We start from the raw sequence: 14974 nt of genomic DNA, 5'->3' as shown, positions 1-14974 counted from the left end.
CCAGTCAATCACCAAAGTCCAGTCAAGATTCTTGTTAAAGATTATTCTATTGTTCATTCATATCTTATGTACAGTCTATCTCTATCATTTCCGTCCCGCTAATTTAATCAATGTTCTTCTGGTTAACCAAAACATATCGGTATCGCGCCTTTCCATTCTCCATATCAACAACAGCCTGGTTCGCATCCTCCATCGGCCTCTTCTCAACCCACGGCTTGACATTCTTCTCAACAGCAAGCTGCAGCATCTCCTCGATATCCTTAGGCGACCCAATCAAGCTTCCACTGAGCTTGAACTGGCCCATGATGAGGTTGAACGCATTGATGGGGGGCAGCTCGCCAGAGTCAGGAGCACCGACCTGCACAAAGTCGGCGCCGTGGCGCAGAAGCTTGAAGTAATCGCTGTAGGGCATCTTGCTGCTTGACACAGTGCAGATCATGAGATCGATCGTCTTGGCGTTCTTGTTGGCCCAGTCCTCATCGTCGTCAGTGGCGATGTAGGCGTCTGCGCCGAGAGCGAGGACTTCTTCCTTCTTGGAGGCCTTGCGAGAAATACCAATGACCTTATCGGCGCCGAGAGCTTTGGCGAAGAGAACGCCAAAGTGGCCTAGACCGCCTACACCGACGATACCAACAGTCTTTCCAGGACCGCAGCCATTGTTACGGAGGGGAGCGTAGACGGTGACACCGCCGCAGAGCATGGGCGCAGCGTACTCTGAGGGGAGACTCTCGGGGATCTTTACGACGAAGCGAGAGTCAGTGCGGTTGTAGTCGGCGTATCCACCGTAGGACTTTCCGATGTCGTCGGGGTAGATGGAGCCGTAGGTGCTGACCATCTTGGGGCAGTAGTTGAGGCGGCCGGCGGAGCACTCGGAGCAGTCGTCGCGGAGACAGCTGCGGGCCTGGGCGCCTACACCGACTCTGTCGCCGACCTTGATGTCTGTTACGTTGGAGCCGACGCGGACTGCCTTGCCGACGATTTCGTGACCGACACAGCAGGCTGAGAGTGCATCAGTAACTGTGTGTATCATTTGGAGTGTGTGAGGACTTACGGAAAGGTGTCTCGCCCCAGCCGGAGCGAAGAGTGTGAAGGTCAGAACCGCAGATACCGCAGTGTGTGATCTTGATGTCGACGTCGTTCTCCTCCCACTTCTTGGGCTCAAAGGTATCCCACTCCATCTTTCCATTGACGGAGTCGGGATCACGGCCAAGCCAGCCCTTGAATTCGTAATCGGTAGACATTTTTGTGTATTGTTTTGTTACTTTGAAGATGAGAAGCAAACAAGATTGTATTGATCAGATCATCTATCTACCTACGTGAGTGCAAGCTATATATATCACTTCACCTCCAAGATTCTACAACCATCCAAGGCAAGAAAAAAATGTTCGGACTCCGCAACGTCATCGAAGACCCGAGAATTTATCAGCATCAGAGACCGATGTAATGCTATGGAATGGATATGGATATAAACGGAGTTAAGTTTTCCATTTGGGACTGGACGCAAAAAGGAAGCCATCGCCGTTAGCCCACTAATTCCAAGTGCGCATTGACGGGACAAGTGAGAAAAAAGGCCCGTAAGGAGGGTGACGTCTCCAGATTGAGGCGGGTCTGCCACGAGGGAGATGCATCGGCAGTTAGTGATTCAATGGAGATACTAGACTGAATAGAGAGTGTTACTATCTATGGAGATGTCATTGATCTTTGAACCGACGGTGTTTCTTTTGATCCGAGGGTTGGGTTGGATTAAAGGTCTGACATCAGCGTCCCGTCACGCTTTATCTTACAGGGATGAGATGGCTAAATTCTGCTCGGGTCTTGATGTCAGCAGGTTGCATTAGCGCCATCAACGCTATCTCCGTAACGAATCAGAGCCCATCATCAAAGATTCGATCCAACTAGTCAACCTTCCAAACAGTTCAGAAGCAGTGAGAAAACATCAATTGTAAGCAATAAACAGCCCAAGGTCTACGTAGTCTTTATCTCTGCAGCTCAGTGATAAACCTCTCCTTCTTTTTTTCCCCTCTCGGAGTTTACAATCCCTCGTCAGCCAGGTACATAAAGGACAATCGCCTAGGACGGAGAGGGTCCGGTCCAGTCTCGCACTCTTCACGTAAGAATCCCGATGGCAGAGCTTACTCAACCGCCGGCTCCGAAACGTCTCGGCCAACTGCCCCAGTTAACGGAGCTCAAAGACCCAGACGATGATTGGACGGGGATCACTGAGGCGAGGGATAGACGGAGACGGCAGAACCGTCTGAACCAGAGAGCTTATCGTCAGTCCCTATACTGTACTCTACTATACTGTGCATTGAAGCAAAACTGACTTTGGTAGGCAAACGGAAGGCCCGGAATGAGGAATATGCAAATGTCACCCCCGAAGAAGTTCACACGAATGGACTCCTCATATTCACCACTGCCAGAGAACGTGCTGTTGCATATGCATTCATGCAGCTGGTGCACATGCAACATAGTCTAAAGAACCATCGTCCGGCACTTCTACCTTCACTCATCCGCCTCAACGCCGTTAATGCCGTGTCCAGCAATGCAGTTCACATCGGTATCCCGCTACAAGGATTATGCTGTGACGATGTGATATCGCCCTGGAACGCCCTAGGTCCCTCGTCCGCAGATGGTACCTTGGTGAAATCCGCATGTCCCGAATCGCTACGTCCTACAAGGTTACAAATCGAGATTGAGCATCATCCCTGGGTCGATTTACTACCATTCCCTCAATTGAGAGATAACATGCTCAAGGGATACACCAGCGGTGTATTTGATGAAGATGAGTTGTGTATTGACATACTGGGACTCATGAGTAGTCAAGGATTGGATGATGCTTACTTGATTGTCTGGGGAGAGGCACACGATGGGAGTAGTTGGGAGGTTAGTGTGGGATTTCTGAGGAAATGGGGATGGTTGCTGAAGGGTTGTCCTGAGTTGGTTGAATCAACAAATCGATGGCGGCAACAAAGAGGAGAAGCGAAACTAAATATTCAGGTCTGATAAATCAACAAAGCGATACGAAAACTAATTGCGAGAAAATACAAACGAAGCTTTACGAACGAATGTGAAGAAGGATAAAAACAGAACGAACGCGAGACAGAGCAAAAGCCAGCAACGACCATCAACGCCTCTGTCAATTTAACGAAAAACAACAAATCTTCATACACGCTCATCACTTGGAATCGAGAAAAGGATCATGCGATGGCCTTCCACTGCAATAATCGAGGATTCCCCAATTCCCATGACAGGTCAAATACCCATCAACAGCGCCAACAGCAACATCTATCACACCAGTTAGCAACAAACCACCAGACCCAGAAGGGAAAACATACTCAAATCGATACTCGTTCGATGAACTCGGTTCCCGAAATCATTCTTGCCCTTCTTCAAACCACTCCAACAGCCGCAGTTGAAGTTACTGCCAGTCAACTTACACGCCGTACACGACCCGTGAAAATTCCCACTACACAGCATCATTAGTACCACTCCTAACACAACATTCACAGTAACGATACTTACTTTGATCCACGATATAGCTCTCCCTCCGAGTTAAGCAAACACTTACTCAGCGCCAACCACGTACAGAGATACTTTCCATTCTTATCAGGACATTTCGCTACAAGCCACGGTGAAGACTTATAGCCGTGGAAGCTGTTCTTGCGGGGATGCGTGTCATCTGCTTTGGCGAGGTAGAAGCGTACGTATTTGCATTTGTCGTAGAAACCGCCTGATATGAAGCGTGGTGCGACGCGGGAGGGATGTTGCGTGAGGTTGGTTGTGTTGAGGGAGGAGGAAGGAGAGGTAGCGATTGCGCTGAGGATGAGGGTTAGAAGGAGGAGGGGTGGAAACATTTTGATAGTAGTTTGTAATAGTTTTGATAATTTGGTTTGATCTTTGATCCATGGGTTGGGAACGGGATTGGTGGTTATAGGGCTCTATATCCTATATCTGTTTCGTGGCCTCGAGAATGGATATCCGAGACTTCCATGGTCATGCCAATGGGTATTTTCACAATAACGAGCACATTCGTATCAATTCTTTGACCAATATGTCAGACCGGACCAAGGCCCTATTGCGGTGACCTCGAGTTGCTATTTTGAGGTGTTGAACAAAGAGGTGAAACACCAGCATCGCCCAGTAAGTGACCTTGGTTCAAGAGCATCACGACTCGACCACAAAGGTATTTTCAAAGTCACTAGAAAGGGAAAAAAAAATGGCGACCCTAATGCTGATCTCTTCTTTACATATCGTCCTTTCGAATTGAAGAGGGACTGGGTCATAGGACGTAGGTATGTTACAGGGACAGATGGCCCGACATCGAAACACCCTCAAAGAGCGAGTGTATCCTTTCAAGACGTCATCGTCAGTGTTGATATTTCGTTAAGATAACCATGAAAGACATGCCCTGTCTGATACGGGCTGCGCTGGTCCACTCAGCGCGAAGGTCGTTGCAATCTACCGCCCACAGTTCCAACTCGACCAGCAAGATGAAACTCACAGTAATGCTGGATCCTGATCTCGCCATTCCTTAATCCCGACTCAAAAGCCTTCTAAAAGGATGCGCCTCCGTATTCAGCACAAACTCATCCAAACTGATCAAATCCGGCTCTGAGAAGATCAAGTAGAAATACTTCAGCGTCTCCGAGAACCAAAAACTCTACACACTCATTAGCACACATCCCCTCTCCCTTACCCTCCCATTTCACAAATAACTTACCTCCATAGAATCAGTCCTCGACGTCTCAGTACTCGTAACGTCATCAACAGCCGCATTCGCAAGCTCAGTGCTCGTATACTTCACAATCGCCTGAAACATATCCCACGCCATATCCTGCCACTTCGCATCCGCTGTGAGGCGATACATGATAAACACACTCTCGATAGCTTCCGGTCGGAGGATATATCGCGGATCGCGCGCGTGGCGGAAGCCAGGAGGGAGTTTCTGGTTGTTTTGCGGCTTCCAGAGCGTTTCGTTCCATTCGCAGGCCTCGAGGGTCGGACAGGCTACCAAGTCGAAGATCTCGGGCATTATACCGGTCGGAAAAGCGCTGTACGCCCAACCACATCCTCTTGCGAGTCTTTCTCCGATATTGACGTGTTGTTCGATTCCAAAGAGCTTTCCGCCTAGTGCAAACATTCCTCCCGCGAAACAGGTAAGATGTTGACTCTCTGTGCTCAACTCAATCTTCGCACCGACCCTAGCATCACCTAAAAACAGCACATCCTCTTGTTTCGGCAGCATAGGCCTGTAGAGCAAATGCTTTATAATAACATCCGCCGCCGTGCGGTACATGGTTTCGTAGTTCTCGTCCAAACCACCTAGCAAAGCATGCATCTTGGGTAAATACTCATAAAGAGAATCTGCCAGCGCACCAAGCGAGAACGTATTATCGTGCACAGCTTCGTTCTGAAAGTCAAGACACATGGGCCACATTCCCGGCAAAAGAGTGCTATTCTGAATCCTGAGTAGAAACCGCGTTACACGATCTGTCGCGTCGTAGAATTTGGGATCTTTGGTTAGTTGTGAGAGCTTGGTAAACTCCATGACCAACGAACTCGGTGAAGCTGATGGGTCGTGAATACCAGCGACTTGTTTTCCCTTTAACGCATCGTCGAAATTAAGCCAGAACCCCGGAAGTCGATTCGGTGTGTCAAAGGCGATATATAGCATTTCTCCGAGTTCTGTGGCTTTTTGCAATAATGCTGGTTCGCGACTTAGTTCATATGAGCTTAGAAGACCGCCGAGATGTCGAATTGTCGTTTCGAAGAGATTGACTGCTTTCTCGTGTGTGTTTCCCCAATCTATCGCCGCAGCCGCACTCGCAGCTTCGTTGAATTCCGCTTTGAGATCCATTATCCAGAGGGTATCCAGCGCATCAACCATCGTAGCAGCCCACCCGCCAAACGGATCTTTCGCTTGTCCCGTCAGCGGCATCAACTCATCCCTCCCCCAAGCCTTCAACCTATACGCCTCCCACCCTCTCCTAAACTCTCTCCTCACAGCATCTCTCCTCTTCTCGACCTCACCCGTCTTTACAAATTTCCCCTTCTCAGCTTGAATTCTCGGCATACGCTTTGCGTGACCAATAGGTAAAGGCTTGATATCCGCCGGCGGATGGACAAGCCCCACAGTCGACCAGTCAAAAGAGCTCTTTACAAACACCACGCCGCTCTGATGCGATAATTGACGCCATAGAAAGAGTGTTGTGAGAAAGGCGGCGATTAGCACGACGCGTGAAGGGAGGCGTCTTGAAGCACGGCGACGAAACATGGTGTGCTGAGACAAAGAAAACAAAAACAAAAAAGGTGTAAGCTGTGCTGAAATGGCTTCTTTGTTGCAGCTTACGGATTGAGTTAGTGATAAGCCAGCCTATCTTAATCCCTGCGAGGTGGTTTCTTACTCGATGGGGTTGGTGGTCCGGAAGCCTAAAACGAGACTATTTCCGTTTGTGGAAATCCTGGCTTTGATGCTATACATAGTATAAGTGTTTCTTTCGCCTTGCCCGAGTCCTAAGTAAAGATGGGAAAACAGGTCATTGGGAGTGAGAAGGTGGTGTTCTTTGAGTAGACCTGGCTTGTGTAAGTGGTTGGAAAACCATGATGATGGTGTTGGTGTTGGTTAGGACTTGGGCACGAACCTCTGAGTCTTCCTCGACGACAAATAACAATATGGGCTTTCTGCTCGCACCCGTCAAGGCCATTTACTGAATTATTATTCCGATTTCGTTTCTTTTGTAATACCATAATTCGCGATGCATCGTTTCTTGTTGACACTTCCCTTCCTGCGAGAGGCAATCGCATCATCCTGTGATGCCGAACCTTTAGTTCTCCACCTTCGAGATGTCCAAGTCCTCCCCGATGTTCCCAACTCATTCATGAAAGGAATTCCAGCCGAAATTGGAACAACACCTCAGAATATCGTTCTTCTACCATGGGCGTAAGTTCCCATTTAAATCAGCACTATCTATGGTTAACAGGAACAGTGACATGAACAACACCTGGATATACACCGATCCATTCTGCAAGGACTCAGGTATTCCAAATGACGAATCATGCCAAGTTCGAAGAGGTGGAATGTTCAACGAAGAGAAATCTACGAGTTTCACAGGAGCGAGGGACATCGTCAAAGCAGGCGGTGCACCAAACGAGACATTCTTCAAAGGCGGCCAATACGGAGTTCGCAACCTCGTCAAAAGCGCTAGTGGCGCAATCGACAAGTTCACCCTCGAAGGTTCAGCTGAACTCGACAACTTTCCCTTTGGTATACCAACGAGTAAATGGGACGATACATACAGTACTCTGAGTCCCCTCGGCTTAGGCCGTAATTCAACATATCTCAACGCCCTACGTAAAGCTGGAAAGATTGGTTCACGAGTATGGTCCATATTCTGGGGACGCATGTGGATCAAAGAACCTCTTGATGGATCTTTAGTACTCGGTGGTTATGATGAGAAGAAAGTCATTGGTAAAAATTACACTGCGCCGCTTGTATATGGAGATTTCGATGGCTCGGATGGGTGCTGGACTGGTATGAAGGTGACTTTGACTGATGTCCAGATCAATTATCTCGGTGGAACGAATGTTAGCATCTTTCCGAAGGGGACGACGTTGAAGTGTTGTATCGATCCGGCGAATCATTTGCTGCTGGAGGCACCGACGCCATATATACGGAATTTTGAGTCTATCAGTGGTTTGAAGACGAATTACTCATCGAGTGGACTGCACTGGAATGCCCTTCAGACAGGCCTCGACAAGCAGTATGCCCACCCTTCGTTTCCGTTTCGACTTAATCACTGACAGTAGTAGGTTCTTGGCCGACCTGACCTTTCATCTCGACTCCGGTCTCAAGATCCGCGTCCCAAACAACCAATACATGATCCCCTCCGTGGACATCGCCTCCAACAGCTCACGAGTCAGCAATACATCCAAACGCGACATTCTCATAACAGATATCGAAGACGTACCACCAATCCTTGGGAGGTATTTCCTCACAGCGGCGTATCTCATGGTCAATCACGATGCTGGGACTTTCACGCTCTGGCAGGCGAATGCCACTCGGGAAAGAAGCCTCGTGAGAGTATTCGATGAGGAGACGGGGAAGAAGTGTGAGAATACTACGGGCGTTATACAGCCCTCTGCGTCTTACACGGGCTCTGCTTCTGAGAGTTCGAGACCAGATAGAGGGATTGGTTCGAATTCGGGTTCCCTCTCTGGTGCGGTCATTGGCGGCGCTGTTGTTGGTGCTGTAGCTGGGGCGGTGTTGATAGGGCTGGGAATTACTTACTTCCTGATCAAAAAGAAACGAAAAGCTGGTAAGTAAATTGTAGAGTTTCATGTTGTTGTGATGATGCTAAATGAGGTTGTCAGATACATACTACTTTTACTCTGCGCATGAGGAGCTGCAAAGAGCGGATATATACGAGATGGATGGAAATCCAAGAGTCGACGACGAGTCCTACATGAAAGCTGGAATACGATAGAAGTGGGAGAAGAGTGTATGCCGTGTCTGAGGTATTGGAAAATAAGATAAAGGAGAATTGGTTGCAACAGGATCTAATGCTTCCTGACTTGCTTCAAGTGTCATGTATTGGGGATCATAAGCGGTTTTTGTGAAATTTGTATGAAATGGTAAAATATAATGAGTATGATGGCAAAGCTGGCGCATTGGTATGATAATGAGAGAAGGTAGACGCCTCGGTGTATTTACATGAAGCTAGCCTATGATTTCTGTTACCTAGGATCGAGCTTTATTTTCCTCCCACTCTTTGGTGCCTCACCATCTTATCCCACTGTGCAACCTCCAAGACTTAGAAGTAAATCCCTAATATTTCCATTGCCCAACAGAAAATAAAACAGGCCAAGTGTTTAAATAGCCGACGCAGCCTCAGAAAGAACACACAGCAAACTCACTGCAGCGCTGCCAATTCCAACTACACCACCTGGCCCGCCCTTGTCATAAGCCCTTACGTCGTGCTGAAGTCTACCCCAGTCATTTATTTCTCTGTGAGGCTCATATATTGAGCGTCTACGAGATCTATGTCGTTGCCTTCCGTTGAACTTCTCTTGTTTACTCCCGGGCTTTTCTTGCTTTTTTTCGGCACTCCGTGAAGGATATCTTTCCTCGCTGTCTGCAGTGACATCGTTGTCAAGAGCTTTGCTGGGTCTCTTGAAAAGAAATTCAGCGAATGAACTACCCACATTGTCGCCATCAACTAAAGGAATGAAGGATACATCGTCGTCATTGGCGACTGGGGATACAAGTCGGGCCTGTCCGGAAGTACTTCTGGCTCGGCGATACGGAGGGGGAGGACGAGAAGTTATCGTCACTTCGCTATCACGAACTAGCTTTGCCACTTTTTCTCTGGACAAAACACCAAGGATGGCGACGTAATCTGGTCTTGCTTCGTAGCGTACGCCCGCTCGTTGTAGGACCTCCACGCTGACAAGTTTGCGTGATATTTTCGTCCAATGCGCATCATCAGGAATTGCTCTACCGTCTTGATCTGGAGCCACAAGTTGAGAGTTTGGGGCAAAGCCGGCTTGACCATTATCGCCTCTGTATGTGGACTGAGATGAGACATGACGAGATAAGTCCTCAGTCACGCGAGAGGTTTCTGTGTACCAATCCTGTGATGCAATGGGCTGTTGCAGAGGTCCTGCTTCCCTTGGTGAAAGTACAGGCTGGATCTGCTGCATTACTGAATCCTCTCTGTCTAGAGCAATTATGTCCTCTGTCGTAATAACCTCCCATTGTATTTTTGCGTCATCAAGCTTATGTTTAATATCTGGTTTCCGTTGCTCATTGGGTACAATCTTCAAAGGTGGCTCGGATGGTATATGAGTACGAGGGAGTGTGCTTGTCATGGTATTGGCAACATGTCTGAGTTCGTTGATATATACCACGAGGACATCCTGTTCCATGTCAGCATTGATTCACGGCCTTGAACACTGTTAATAACTGACTTTGCTTTTACTCAAAACCTGAGATGAAAACCCCTCTTTCTCAAGAAGTTCCTGGAAATGCCTCCATAAGTCATCGTCTTCTCCCGAGAAGGACCCAGCATCCCGGTTGGTGAAGAGCTGAGCAGCAATTTGGTCGACCTTGTCCTTGATATATTCGAGGTCAGACTCGCGTCCATCGTGTATCTGAGGCTTTTGTAACTGGACTGAGTCAAGCAACAGCTCAATGGCCATCCTTTTGCCGGCTAAGATAGGCTCTATGGGTTTCAGTTCACTGCTCACGGACGCATCTTCGCCTTCGAAACTTATTTCTTCGTCATTATACGTATCAATTAGAGAACTGACTCGCTTCATGGCGAAATCCCAATCCTCAATGAGTGAGTGAAGGTGGCTGTAATAATATTCTTCGAGATGCACAGGAATGTCTTCCTGGGCGACGTCATCTCGAAACCGCCTGAGGGCCAATTCAAGTTTGTACAGCTTAGTAGCCACATTGGCGAAATCTGGGCCGTATGTACCAATACGGCGATACGAGGCTTGAACCAATTTCCGAATGGCGTCAATCTGAGCGAGATCGCCACCTTCAGTCTTGGTAGACTCCGGAGAGTCTATAGATAGTGATCCCCAGTATCTCTTTCGAGCAGCGACGGCCATTTTGTCACCGGTGAAGCGGTGCTGGAAGAAACTGAAGACGGCAAACTCATCTCTCGTCATAACATATGAGTCGGGCTGATCCTGTACCTTGGACCATATTTCTTCCAGTGCCGATTCAAGGATCTGTCTAATAGAAGGATAAGAAGCTCCGTCAGGGCTCTCACGTGCGATATCAAGGCTTTGGGCGACGATATCTTGTTGAGATACTGCGCGTCCAGCTGAGAACTTGTCAGAGGCGTCTGTAGAAGGTGGCGAATGCCAAAATTGGTCTCCCGTCATATCTTCCGAGTGGGTTGCCTCTGTAATCTCCTGCTGTTCAGGTGCCACAGTGATCGGCGATGCTTCCAGGTTGGCAGGCACAGGGATCCTTGAGGTCTCCCTAAACAGTTGGATCTCATCACTATTGGGCAGGAATACTCGTGTGGCATTCATCTGCACCTTGATACTGTCGAGAGTCGAACGAATAGGCATCACTTGGGCCTCTCCAAAGGCATCAGTCGAAACAACATGGCCATATAATACGGAGGTCTTTGCATCGACTACCCAAGAGCCGGAGTCACCGGGACTTAACGCTGGGAGCCCATTAGTCAGTTTGTTATATTAGAGTATTCAGATTCACTTACAAGAGCCATGCTCCATGGCAAGATCGTAGACCTCAACAAATGATGATCCGGGGGATATCAGCACAGAGGAAGTGTCAAGAGACATCTCTCCAATCGGCTTGGCACCTTGCTTCAGTACTAGGACTTGCCTAGACACTGATACACAGGGATTCCCAACTGGAAATAGAATGGGTTCAAGGTCGCTGTCTTCCTCAAAATCTGACGAGTCAGGCCGTCCATCTAGGACAACTCTATTAGGTAATGTCGCTTGTTGGCTCAAATCAATAATAGCCCAGTCATAGTTCTGTGCCATCGGAGCATTGAATGTATTGCAAAGGATGGTGCCGATTTGCACGGTGTTTGGAGATGCAGTGGTATCCAGTCCCTTGTCATTCAAGTGCTCGAGATGCTGCACTGAACTTTCAGTCGTGATTGTGGACTCGCAATCAGAGTCGCTTTCGCTCTCGGAAGCATTTGACGACGAGGACGAGAAGGGAACTTCTGTATCATTCGTTAAGAGCTGATTGGATAGAGGACTATGCAATTTCTTCAGAGAATGGGCAGCCGTCAAGCCAACTAGGCGCTTGTGAGTGGTTTCAACCACAATGATACCCCCGAAAGTCGCTACAACAGACGCATTGCCTCGCATCAATCTGATGGGAGTTCCACACCATGTTCTCTTTGGCACAGAATCTGTCAGAACCTCTATCGCCTCGTCATCCGTCAGTCGCAAGAGTGCCTTCTCCAGCACAAAGACCCGAAAGTCAGGCAAAAGCTCTTCTTCGACATGACCTTGCGCGAAGAATTTCCTCACTCTCTTTGCGACCTTTCTTTCGCATTGAATGACAATATGGAGCTGGATACTTTGTGAATTGAGTCCCAGGTGTTTCAGCTTCATGGAAATGTCTCCAGGATCCTTTTTCCTCTTGAGAATGTAGTCAAGCAGTGGTTGAGTGTACAGGACCTTGATGTCGAAGAACCGTGCTTTCAATCGTTGGGATATGGGTTCATCGAAAGACTTCAACTCCGTTCCGGGCAAGTCCAATCCGACAGGCTCGCTTTGTTGGCTATGTGAAGATGGTGTAGCAATGCCGATGCCAGAATCAGACCCGTCATACTGGGGTGCCTTGGGATCTACCTGCTGTGCAGATTTCGATGTGATGCTTGGAGGTGGGCGAAAAGAAACAGAAGCTCGCCAGTTTGACAACTTGTGCCTCAAACTTTCCGGGCATTCAACATCATGGCTTCCTTGGGCAGAGACCTGGGTTGAACTTCCAGTTCCCTCCCCACCTCCAAGACGGGACGGCAGTTGACCCTGCCATCTTTCGACGGTCGTCATTTCGGCATAAGTTTTGTACGATTAAATCTCTTGACATCGATGGAAGATTCGACCGACTACATTCAAGGTTCAAGCTGCTGAGGGTGACAGCATAGCATATGTAAGACGTGACATGTGTGCTTGGGGCTCAGCTTCGAAGGCAGTGGCTAAGCATCAATACTGCATAAGTAGCTGCATGAGCATCACAGATCAGACCAATCACTACGCAACAACCAATCCGAGGTCGATTTTCAAGCCTCGATCTACAATCAGGCTCTGCATGAGGTTGTCTTCAGAGTTGCAATAATATCGAGGCTTCGCCCTCTGACATTCTGACTCGAAGCCCATTCCAGGCCTTGAAACTCATCACAGTTTCTAATCGTTTACGTACAATGGCATCGAGGATCAGCAGTGACATCAATCAAGATGTGTATCTGGATATAGCGATGGCTTTGTGGTCATGGGATCTGTCTCAGCCCTGCAATGAACGACGACCTCATGCCTGTATCCATCAACGCTGTATCGGTGGTCGCATTCCTCAGCTTCAGCGATATTTTGCGTACTACAAAGCAATTGTCTCGACTTACATGGATGCAACTTCTGCGACAACCAGAAGAATAAAAACGCATGGGGACCTTTTCCATATCATTTCCATATTGAAAACGAATCCAGACGCCACTCTGTTAGAGCTGTGCCGTTTGATTGATCAAAGCACAGGCTCACAGACGGCTGATGGAACGAGAACAGTCGATGCAGTGGCACTTGGTGTAAAGACTCTTTTGATGGTCGACCCTTCAGCTCTGCATCATTCTTCTGACAGGCTTGAGAAAGGGACATACCGAATTCACTGGAAAGAGGACGTGCCTTTCAGCAAATACATACAAGACTCGTTTCCACTTGGCAATCACAGCATTCTTAGTTACGATAATAGCGAGTCGTTCGCAGACGTCAAGAAGGAGCTCAAGGCGGTCAACCTGAAGAAGCGACTAGGAATCACTATCAGGGCGACATCAGATATTCGAAACCACCTGCACTTTGACAGAAAAAACAACTACCTCGAGGTTTATCACTACACTTCTTTTCTAAAAGAACAGTTGAGAGTGACTCGGGATGTTGGAGATTGCTCCAGTCCGTCTTCATCACTTAAGAGGTAAAGTCCAAGCAAAAAGGACTGGCTCGGGCTACTAACATTGCGCAGAGGAGTATTACCACGCCAACTAGTCCTCGAAGTATTGGACTCCTTACAAGGAACTCTGTTCCCGCTCTCAGATCCAAGATCTAAGAAGCTTCTCCGCTCACTCATATCAAAATGCTCTTTCGATCCAGACATTCTCAACTTCGAAGTCAGTTCCGTCAGACGTGTGGGAGAAGAGAGTGTCCCATATGTCTATCTAGCCGATCGACTGGCAGACTTATACAACGAGCTTCAAACTCCTCGACCTCGCGGTTGGTTTCAGCAGTCGATGCAGAGAAAGAGCGGCGCCAGACATGTTATGCTGGCTACATTGATAGGAGTCATCTTCGCTGTACTTCTGGGAATAGCGTCGCTTGCTGTGAGTTCATACCAGGCTTGGATAGCATATCAAGCGTGGAAGCACCCAGTTCAACCATCCTAGAGCTGTAGGCTTCGGGTAAGAAGCATGACGGCCGGAGCAACTCCCGCTGCAGCAATTCTCTCTGATATGAGTCAAGTCGGTGCTTCAGCTGTCACATACGACCACAGCTCGTGGAGAACACGGGATCCCTAGGTCTTTGCTTGGTACGTGTTTATGGAAACTTAATTGACCTAGCGCAAAGAGATTAGAATAAGGACAGGATTGGTTCATTAACCATTACGGAAGTTTGGCGCTTGCGGGTGGATTGAAGTTAGTTTGGATAGCCTGGAGAACTTGGAAGCCTTAATCGCCGCTAGTAATCTACCGGTCTCTTCACTGACTAGTATCTTGGCTTGTCACCCTACCTTGTTGCTAGTCGTGTCTGTAATTAAGCTCTCATCAACAGGTACGAAGCACAGACCTAGGGGTTGCTTGTTAACTGCGTGCCTCTAGATTACTGGTATCACAATGTTAACAGTATCGCACACCTTGTGTGGCAACCTCATACGTAACATCCTGACTTTACAATTAACTGAAAACAAGTAACTAGACAAAGCATTATAACAATCTCGGTACTGTCCCTCGTATACCATCAAAGTACATGAAATCATGACAACATCCAAACTGTATTTTCCCACTACCACCACTCTTTCCTAGCCGTTAACACTCTATTCACATGGGCAGCAATAGGCACATCGAACTTGCTTTGCTGCAAATGAACCCCTGCGGCTCAAGTCCACCCACATCTGTTCCATATTTGAAGCGCTACGTCCGTATCGCTGAGCCAACCACCGACTCGAAAGACATTCCGCATAATGCAAATGAGAAATAGCATGATTGTC

At 48.1% G+C, this 14974-nt stretch overlaps 7 protein-coding genes across 8 annotated transcripts; 3 read left to right on the top strand and 4 right to left on the bottom strand.

The window, feature by feature from the left end:
* Positions 1 to 28: 28 nt before the first annotated feature.
* FOIG_00081 (alcohol dehydrogenase (NADP+)) lies at positions 29 to 1722 on the bottom strand. The gene is made up of 2 exons (XM_031196059.1): positions 1052 to 1722; positions 29 to 999 (listed from the first exon to the last, which is right to left on the bottom strand). Exons 1-2 carry the CDS (start codon positions 1239 to 1241, stop codon positions 104 to 106), a joined length of 1086 nt encoding a protein of 361 aa, XP_031071826.1. The 5' UTR covers positions 1242 to 1722; the 3' UTR covers positions 29 to 103.
* A 122-nt stretch (positions 1723 to 1844) lies between these two features.
* Positions 1845 to 4049, top strand: FOIG_00079 (uncharacterized protein). 2 transcript variants are annotated; one of them, XM_031196057.1, is made up of 3 exons: positions 1873 to 1942; positions 2048 to 2273; positions 2333 to 4026. In XM_031196057.1, the coding sequence occupies exons 2-3, from the start codon at positions 2123 to 2125 to the stop codon at positions 3001 to 3003; spliced, it is 822 nt and encodes a 273-aa protein (XP_031071824.1). In that variant the 5' UTR covers positions 1873 to 1942; positions 2048 to 2122; the 3' UTR covers positions 3004 to 4026. The 2 variants fall into 2 exon arrangements, with proteins under 2 accessions (XP_031071823.1, XP_031071824.1); XM_031196056.1 differs by having other exon boundaries at positions 1845 to 2273; positions 2333 to 4049.
* FOIG_00080 (uncharacterized protein) lies at positions 3176 to 3854 on the bottom strand (the record flags this gene model as incomplete). Its single annotated transcript, XM_031196058.1, has 3 exons — positions 3176 to 3285; positions 3336 to 3466; positions 3523 to 3854. The coding sequence occupies 3 exons, from the start codon at positions 3852 to 3854 to the stop codon at positions 3176 to 3178; spliced, it is 573 nt and encodes a 190-aa protein (XP_031071825.1).
* Positions 4050 to 4118: 69 nt separating the features above from the next.
* On the bottom strand, positions 4119 to 6320 carry FOIG_00078 (uncharacterized protein). The gene is made up of 2 exons (XM_031196055.1): positions 4721 to 6320; positions 4119 to 4660 (listed from the first exon to the last, which is right to left on the bottom strand). Exons 1-2 carry the CDS (start codon positions 6272 to 6274, stop codon positions 4532 to 4534), a joined length of 1683 nt encoding a protein of 560 aa, XP_031071822.1. The 5' UTR covers positions 6275 to 6320; the 3' UTR covers positions 4119 to 4531.
* A 435-nt stretch (positions 6321 to 6755) lies between these two features.
* On the top strand, positions 6756 to 8483 carry FOIG_00077 (uncharacterized protein; the record flags this gene model as incomplete). The annotated part of the gene is made up of 4 exons (XM_031196054.1): positions 6756 to 6940; positions 6987 to 7760; positions 7810 to 8315; positions 8371 to 8483. The coding sequence occupies 4 exons, from the start codon at positions 6756 to 6758 to the stop codon at positions 8481 to 8483; spliced, it is 1578 nt and encodes a 525-aa protein (XP_031071821.1).
* A 129-nt stretch (positions 8484 to 8612) lies between these two features.
* FOIG_00076 (uncharacterized protein) lies at positions 8613 to 12663 on the bottom strand. Its single transcript, XM_031196053.1, has 3 exons — positions 11241 to 12663; positions 9967 to 11189; positions 8613 to 9915 (listed from the first exon to the last, which is right to left on the bottom strand). The coding sequence occupies exons 1-3, from the start codon at positions 12556 to 12558 to the stop codon at positions 8869 to 8871; spliced, it is 3588 nt and encodes a 1195-aa protein (XP_031071820.1). The 5' UTR covers positions 12559 to 12663; the 3' UTR covers positions 8613 to 8868.
* A 149-nt stretch (positions 12664 to 12812) lies between these two features.
* On the top strand, positions 12813 to 14689 carry FOIG_00075 (uncharacterized protein). Its single transcript, XM_031196052.1, has 2 exons — positions 12813 to 13687; positions 13736 to 14689. Exons 1-2 carry the CDS (start codon positions 12930 to 12932, stop codon positions 14151 to 14153), a joined length of 1176 nt encoding a protein of 391 aa, XP_031071819.1. The 5' UTR covers positions 12813 to 12929; the 3' UTR covers positions 14154 to 14689.
* Positions 14690 to 14974: the final 285 nt, after the last annotated feature.

This window comes from Fusarium odoratissimum (assembly GCF_000260195.1).
Source record: "Fusarium odoratissimum NRRL 54006 unplaced genomic scaffold supercont1.1, whole genome shotgun sequence".
NCBI lineage: Eukaryota > Fungi > Ascomycota > Sordariomycetes > Hypocreales > Nectriaceae > Fusarium > Fusarium odoratissimum.
The sequence above is the reverse complement of the archived record's forward strand: the minus strand, read 5'-3'. Positions and strand labels throughout refer to the sequence as shown.